Source organism: Festucalex cinctus, chromosome 13 (genome assembly GCF_051991245.1).
Source record: "Festucalex cinctus isolate MCC-2025b chromosome 13, RoL_Fcin_1.0, whole genome shotgun sequence".
NCBI lineage: Eukaryota > Metazoa > Chordata > Actinopteri > Syngnathiformes > Syngnathidae > Festucalex > Festucalex cinctus.
Window position 1 is genome coordinate 2,923,478 of NC_135423.1, and position 9,023 is coordinate 2,932,500.

General features: G+C 37.4%; 1 protein-coding gene across 4 annotated transcripts in view; it reads left to right on the plus strand.

The window, feature by feature from the left end:
* Positions 1-576: 576 nt before the first annotated feature.
* Positions 577-9,023, plus strand: part of arhgap42b (Rho GTPase activating protein 42b) — an 86,410-nt gene continuing 77,963 nt past the window's right edge. For all 4 annotated transcript variants that reach the window (XM_077494320.1, XM_077494321.1, XM_077494322.1 and 1 more), the window contains exon 1: positions 577-870. In XM_077494320.1, coding sequence (XP_077350446.1) covers positions 717-870 — 154 coding nt within the window. In that variant the 5' untranslated portion in view covers positions 577-716. The remainder of the gene's footprint in view (positions 871-9,023) is intronic.

A 9,023-nucleotide genomic window follows, 5' to 3' on the forward strand; every position in this document is an offset into this window, starting at 1 on the left:
TAGTTATTTCATGATAAAAGCTTGTTTCTGTTGTTTCAGAAAAGGTAATATGTACAAATATACTAAAAATAAAACTTGTTAGAATATAGCAACCATAACTGTTGACTGGTTAGCACGTCTGTCTCCCAAGTGCAGAGGTTGTGAGATCGAATCCGGGCTTTGACCTTCCTGGGTAGAGGTTATATGTTCTCCACGTTCTTGCATGACTTTCCTTTCCTCCCACATTCTGAAAAATATGCATGGTAGGTTAATTGAACACGCTCAATTGTCCCGAGGTTGTTTGTTGTTGTCTGTACCCTGCCTACTTTCCAAAGACAACTGGGATAGGCTCCAGCATTCCTGCGACGCTTGTGAGGACATTGTGTAGCCTACTTATTGTTTGGACTTATGTTAACATATTCCAGTACAGCAGTTTTTAAAACTAAACATTTAGTAACTAAGAATAATTGAGTTGCTGTAACATTAAAGCATTAGCAGGCGAGGTGGGCGTGGTCCCCGAACCACCACCAGGAGTCACACGACCACCGTGATTAGACGGATGCACCCTCAACCACCAATCCCCCACAACCTCCAGTCAGGAACCCGGAAGTGAGGCACATAGGCTAGAGCTGGCGAAAGTTTGTCGCCTGTAACTTTTTTTTGTGTGTGTGTGTGTGTGTCTGCGGCGTGCGGGCGCGAAGGAAGAAGAAAGCGGAGCGAATCCACGGAGGGCAAGCATGGGGCTCCCCACGCTGGAGTTTAGCGACTCGTTTCTGGACGGTCCCGATTTCCGAGAGCGCCTCAAGTGTCATGAGTTCGAACTGGAGAGGACCAACAAGTTCATCAAGGAGCTCATTAAGGATGGAAACATGCTCATCGGCGCGCTCAGGAGTGAGTAATTCAAATAATCATAAGACCAAAATCATGCGTGATTGGACATGAAAAGCGACGAACAACGCTAAAGTAACAACACGTTAGCTTGTGTGGCGTTTCGTCCCCGAAAATGTCATTGAGGAGAATTATGAAATGGCATTTATTCCTTGTAAAAACACGCTGAATGTCTGGTTAATGTTTGTACGTCTCGTGGGTTGCAAGATGAGACTTGCCTCACTGAGCACTTTGAGGCCCACGGGAGTCTGCAACTGCATAGTGAAACACTTTGCTTTTACTCAAACTTTTTGTTTTGTTTTGGGGGTTTTTACGTTCATATTCAAGTTTTAAAATTGTTACATTTTTAAACTCAATAATGGAATTAAATTAAAAAAATATATATATAGAAGTAAAACTGAAAAAAAAATAGCAATAAACTAGTGTTTTAAATACAGAAAATAAAAACAAAAGGGAGCACTCGCAATTTTCAGAGTTCTACATTTTTTTTAAATAAATACACAAAAATAAGAAGTCAAAATAAATATGTTGAAAGTAGTCAAATGTACAATACAGTCTTCCCTCGCTTTAACGCGGTTCACTTTTCGCGTTCTCGCTGTATCGCGGATTTTTTTTTTATGTGCAATTTTGCATATTTTTTTTACAGTAATATACCCATTTTATAAAATTTATGAAGGTTTGAAGATTGTCAATGTTTGAACAAGAGAGAAATGTGAGAACATGTAAATGCCTCAATGAGAAAAGTGTATAAATTATGCGGTCGGGGATTTTAGAGCCTTAAAACATTTATAAGAGTTGTAAAACATAAAGCTAACTACTTCGCGGATTTCATTTACTGCGGGTATTTTTTGGAACCTAACCCCAGCGGAAAACGAGGGAACACTGTAGTTAGAAAATAAGGCTCTGACAACATCACTTTTGTTTTTGTTTTGTTTCAAAGTACCGAATATGAAGTCATACAATTGCAATAACATTTGTGTGTAATGAGTGACCTCACAATTATATTGAGAATATTACTTAAGAAGAAAACAGCAGACTATTTATAAAATGCTCTGAATGATGGTGGCTCTTCGAGCGTCTGTGGCGACCAAAGTTAAAGACCATCAATGATTTACTTCTCCCTCTCCATTAGCAGCCGCACTCGCCACCTCCACAGAGCTTTTCCACACAAATTGGGGCTGTTAAGTCTAACTAGGGTCCATTTTGCGAAAAGCGCAGCTCAAACGAGACAGCAGGAAGTGAACGTTATCAGCGAGATTTGACGTGGTGGACAAAGAGTTGTGAAAGAGAAGCCGCAAGAAAGGCAGGATGTCTTTTTTTTTTTTTTTTTTTTTTTTTTTTTTTTTTCCTTTCTTCTTCTTTCTTTACCTTTGCTGACTCACAATGGGGTCGAGTTAAACACCTCCAAGGTTGGACAATTTAGTCAAAAGAACAAAAATAGTACAAGAAACTCCACCAAACTTCAGTTCAGTGAACAAAAGAAGTATGCAAGTCTATTTTGCTTTCTTTGGCTTTTTTTTTTTCTCCACTCCACATGCTAAAAGATTTCCATTGCACCTTAGACTAAATCCTTTCGCCAAAAGTCAACCACTGTAAGCCACATTTGTCATTCTTGATATGGTTCTGGTTTCAAGGAAGAGTTAGGGGTTTCGGATTAGGGTTTCAAGATGGTGTTTGGGTTTCAAACAAGGGGAAGGCTTTCAAATTGACCTTTCAGAGTGGCCCGGGGCTTCAAATTTGGATTTTTAAGGTTGGGTTACAGTTCCAAACAAAGGTTATGGTTGCAAGCCAGTCTTGGGCTTTCTTTCAAATTAGGTTTTCGAGCCAAGGTTGGTCTTTCAAATTAAACTAGAAGAAAAACAAAAAACACAACAGGAAGACACTACTGTAAACTAGAAATGACGACAGAATATCCTTTATTAAATATTTGTGTGTCGGGAAGAGCCTGCTTGTTAGCAGAAGTTACAGAGAGTCGAATGTTGTTGCTGGTGAACTTCTAGTAATTTATTTTTTAAGTTAGTTGCAAAGGATGAGTTTGTGATGATATTTTGGCTTATTTCAATTATTATACAGCACATATATTACATATATTGCTGCAATCGCTGTTTCAGAGGATTTTTGATTGACCTACAAATATGGTGTTATGTGATATAAGGACCAAACCTACTAGGAAAAAAAATGTTTTGACTTTTTTCCTGTCTAGTAAATGTTATGTTCTGGAGTTGGATCCCAAAAACGCAGACACAAATAAGAGTTTAACACTTTATTCGCATAAAAAATCTTGTTTGCGCGGAACGTACTCACTAGACTAGACCAGAAACAACGAAAAGGTATCATGGATGAAGAGGCGTGGAACTAACGTGGGCTGTGGAGGTGAGCAGAGGAATAATTCGGCATAAAACTAACTTCTCCGGTCTGACTATTATAGTCTGCGAATGAATCTGATATCCTTTGTAGGAATGTTCCCAAACTTTCGAAGTCCGATGTCGGTTAGCCATGATAGCATACTGTGTACAGCTGGTGCTAAGAGTATATAGCTTCCGGTGACGTCGCGTCTGACCCGAATTAATGCTACTGCGCATGTGCGTCCAGTAAGAGCAGTCGGCAGGCGGTCAAACGAGCGGTTAGGCAGTTTTGAAAGAAAAAAAAAACAAATATAAGGCTGATATATATTATGTAAAACTGACTAGTCGACTATTTAAATTAGCCGTCGACGCGTTTGGTCGTCAACGTAGTCACGACTAGTCGACTAATCTTGGCAGCCCTAAAACAAAATTATGACAGTAATCAGGATCACAATTTGTGACGATTTCACCAAAAATCAGACAAAATGAGCTTTTTGAAAACACGCTTGAGGTTTATATTCGCTAGTGGCAGGAAACTGTTGGATTGCAGTTGAAACGTCAACGGCAGTTGAATGACTTAAAGGTCCAATCTTCCGTCTGGTTTATTCCCACAAATTCTCGTGGAAAGTTTCCAAGTTTGAACATTCCCCGAGCTTTAAGACTGTGTGCTATGATGCTATGGATTGGCCTCTTTGGAGCACCAGCTGTTTCTCTTGCAAATTTAATGAATGGCAGTCCAAAGCATCCTGAACTTATTGTGCCACGGATAATTGATTCCAGCTGCAAGTGCGATCCATCTACATCCAGCCAAGCTACTTGATATTCACACCTGGTCTCTATAACCACCGCTGACTTGTATTAATTCCCTCGGTGTGGCCGCGCTAATTGAATACACTAATTACGCCTTTGCGAGCCGGGGGGAGGGTGAGGGTGAGGGAGCGTGAAGGCGAAGCGGATAATGATGCATCTTCAGGATGCCAGGTGAGTTTGTCGGAAGCCTGGTAGGGACATCAAAACATTCGGGTTGTTTTGTTCTAATTTTCCTGAAATAAACTTTTTTTTTTTTAATGTTTTATGAGAGCAACATTATCCTGTGTGTTAAGAGATTACTGTCAACTTGGGCTCCACAATATATCGAAAAAAATGTCGGTATCACGATTTTGGCTTATGCAATATACATATTGCAAAGACATGCAATAAGTTCGATATGGAATTTTATCTGAATTTGACCAGTCAGACTGTCAGGTTTACCTGTTTGACATTTATTAAATGTGACAAAAAAGGAGAGAAGACACTCGCGAGGAGAGAGGAGAGGAACTGATTGATACAATTCACTACTGCACTCTCTTAAAAAAAAAAAAAAGATCCCCTCCTCACCCTCTCTTTTTATTTGGTTCCCACGCCCCTAGTTACATGGGTGTTCCAACCCTAATAATGCAAATGCAAAACATAGTTGGAACACAGTGTACTTAACGAAAATGTGCACTGCCATCCAATAGTTGAACATTATCGAGAGGTACATGTTAAATATTGCAATATTATCGATTCGGAGTGTGACGATATATGGATATCGCGATAAATCGTGATACTTTGTCTCCCAATAGATTATCGATACGTCTACGCAAGTATCGTGATATTTGTAGTTAATAACCAGCCACTACAACGGCTCCATTGTTCATGGCTTATTAAGCAATTACTTGGCGGGCCACTAGGGGGAGCGCCTTATAAGAGTGGCGGGGAACTGTACGGAAGTCTTCAGGTGAAGAAGACTCATGAGTTTTTCTTCTTCTTCTTCTTCTTCTTCTTCTTCTTCATTATTATTATTTATTTATTTAAATTTTGTATTTATATTTTTTTGTATATATATATATATATATATATATATATATATATATATATATATATATATATATATATATATATATATATATATATATATATATATATATTGTATTTATATTATTGTTATTATAATATTAATTATTTTTTGGGATATTTTTTTTTTATTATTATTTATTTTTTATTAGAATTTATTGATATTTATTATTATTATTATTATTATTATTATTATTATTATTATTATTATTATTATTATTTTGTGATTAGTTTTATCGTGTATTTATTACCTGAGCAATATATCGATAATCGCGGTATCATCATATCGTGAGATAATCGTTAACGTGAGCCTTGTATCGCATATTGGATTGTATCGTGAGGTACCAGGTTCCCACCCCTAATATCGATATCGCTATATTCAGCAACTATATTGCATGTTTTTCCAATATCTTGCAGTCCTATTGTCAACCTATTAAAAAAAAAAAAAAACAATCAAACTTAGCTGCCTAAAGAATGACCTCTGCTAGCTTTGTGCTAAAATATAATGAAAAATGTCAATAAAGTTCTAGCGGTTAGCATCAGTTTTTTGTTTTTTTTTCCCGCCTGTATTGGGTATAAAAAAAAGATAATCGATTTTGTTGTTGTTTTTACCACAGTGCCATCTGCTGGCCACTGCTGTCCCGAATCTATGAGCTGATTCCAATCTGTCAAATATAAATCGAGTCCATAGCAGGCCCATCAATTTGTCGTGCACGTTCCTTCACCCGATGCGTGTCTTTGCCTGCTCAGCATTTCTCCGGGATAACACTTTTAACGACTGGCTGACGCTACGCATCATGTTATTATGCGTGCCTGTAAACAACATTCTCACTCGTCCCGACACAGTGCACAGTTTAGGCAAGCGATGCGATCCGGGCACAGTTATTAAAATAAGAATCGGGATCTGTTATCACGTCGGCGACGGCGCTCTGGGACGTCTCGGCGTTGATGTGAGGACAGATGACGCTTCTGAGGCACGGCCACAGGAAGTGTCCTGTAAACATGCTGGCTTGTGTAACCATCCCCCCCCCACCCCACTCTCGCCTCCCCACCTCCCGTCCTCCCTCGCATTGCGTTTGGCCTGACATCACTCTGGTTTGCTGCGGGGGCGTGTACTCTTTCAACTGTGTGTGTGTGTGTCGAGAGACTGTAATCTGTGTAACGCATTGGATGAAGTCATGTTGCAGAGATGAAGTTCTGGTTTTCATATTAGTCGTACAGTATAGCTATTTGCAAGGAAAGAGGGATGAAGCCCTCCCACTAATGGTGACAAAATGTGAGTGATTGAGGCTAGATTTTTAACCAATCTGATCAGCTGATACTTTAATATTTTTTGTTAATTTTGTGACTGGACCCCAGTGTCCTATTTTGTGTCGTTGAAGGGAACCACACACTGTGCTAAGTAGGGGTGTGAATTAGGGCTGCACAATATATCGAAAAAATATTGGCCCTTGCAATATCCATATCGCAAAGGCACGCAATAAGTTTTATATGGAATTTTATGCTTTTTATATGAATTTGACCAGTCAGATGCTAACTAAAATGTGCATCGCCATTCAATAGTTGAAAATTGTCAAGACATAATTACAATTAATTAACTAAGATTACATGAAGGTTGCTTATTTTGCCCCACGAAAAATGTTTTTCTTTCATTAGGTAATAAAAATGTAATTTCTTGAGGTACATGTTAAATATCGCAATAATATCGATTATCGCTATGTTCAGCAAGTATATCGCATATCGCATTATTTTTTCAATATCGTGCAGCCCTAGTGTGAATTGCCTCGTACCTGACGATTCGATTCGTATCACGATTCACAGGTCACGATTCGATTCGATACCGATTAATCCCGATACGAATTTATAAATAGATTGTTGCGATTTTTTTTCATTCAAATTTAGAAAATACTAATCAGTCAACTTGTAGAGTGTAAGATTGGTATGAAAATGTATTATTTATCTGAAACTTCAGTCTTATACAGGTTGTCATCTGTTTCATGTTTGAACAGCATTAAAATAAAAATATTCAGGCTCAATGTTCCGTTCAAATAACATTCTTCCATGCTTAAGGTGTGAACCCTAACCCGAAGTAAGACGTTTTGTTGAATGTTTCCATCCATTAAAAATGGAAGTTTAAAAATAGATTCAGCCGCCTATTGAATCGATTCGACAATTGCGCGATGTAGTATCGCGATATATTGCCGAATCGATTTTTTTTTAACACCCCTATTGCTAAGTGCACACAAACGTGATGTGACATGTGAAGCAAAATATGAGCTGTGGCATTAATTTCAAAGTTTGTTTCCATCCATTTGTTTTCACAGCCTAAGTTCATGTATACAAGTAGTTTTTGAAGACATGAAGTAAATCACAAATTTAGTTTTTTTTTTTTCATGAATTAAGTGAAGTGCTTCCATAAAAGGTTTCATAAACTCTCCGTCGGAGTCCGCCTCCATCGTGCGGTTGTGATTGGCCAGCGATATTTGTTGCGCTTGTTGTCGTTAGGCTCCATCGTAACTGAAGATCTCCTCATAATTCTCCCCGTTTTGATTCACGACTTAATTGTAGTGATGATGTATGTGCGGGGAAACCCAAAGCTGGTATTAGTTTTTATTCTTGATGCAATAAGTGCCACAGTCAGCGAGACCCAGTAAAGGAGTACATAAAATGAGTCACACATTTGAATTTTTACGCTTACTACCTACATAAAAAAAACACTGTGTGTACTTTGTGTTCCTTTATGTCAAAACAGTCCTGACATGAGAAATGTCAGGACTAGGGATAGACCGATTATCGGCTGGGCCGATTATCGGCGCCGATATTTAGCATTTTGAGAAATATCGGCATCGGCCATTTTGACAAATCATATGGCCGATAATAGATCCATTTTTTTTTTTTAAGTGTTAACTTCAGGAAACTAATTTAAATGTAAATGTTTTAAAAAAGTTTTTATTTTCATTTTTGTCGACCCTGGGAACTCTCTGCACCTTCTGTTTTTGGTTGAAATTAAAACTGAGATAAGTAAAAATTTAATACTTTGGATATTTTTAAATTTTGGAAGACTTTTATTTCGTGTAGAAAAAAAAACCCTTAAAAATATTTTACTAACCTTAAAAGTTGCTCAATAAACATATGCTTTAAAAAAAAAAAAAAAGATAAGAGCTGGAGTTTGTATTTTTTCCAAATTTTGATGTCCCTTTTTAGTGAAAATGAATATCGGCTCCAAATATCGGTTATCGGCATCCTTTACTAATAATTGGTATCGGTATCGGGCCCGAAAAAACCTTATCGGTCTATCTCTAGGACTGTTACAACTATGACAACACATTCAAGATGAGCAAGATGTGTTTTTGTCTTGTGCCAGCCAAAAAAAACCCTAATCAGATGTCTGTTGTACTTCCAATACTGACCATAAGAGGCAGCGTGGTGCCACAGGACAGCTAGAATCCAGGAAAATAGAAAGACGCAGAAATAGAAGATGCTAGCCTGATTAGCTTAGCTGATTTAGCTTATCTGGTAACTACATTGCGTTTGTTATACTTTTTATTGCCATTTTTATTTGGTTCATGGTGAGATGAGGTGTGTTATGAAAACCTTTGTTGACTTTGATAGGAAGGGAGAAAGAAGCAGGGTAAGCACATAGCAGTCATCAGGCTCAATTTGAGCATTTTCCCACTGTTCTGAAATTAGTTCTGTGATGTTTCTTGTTTGCGTTCACGTCAATAATCAAACAGCACTAAATAGCTGCTAATTATTTAATTTAAATTAATTTAAATTTGATTTAAATATAATACGGCAATATTTTTTTAATTAATTTGAATTTAAACAAAAATTAAATATTAGTAATAAATACAAATAGATTAAAAATACATACATATTAGATGTAAATTTCTAAACTATTCTATCAAAATATTACACAAAAAATACAAATCAGTC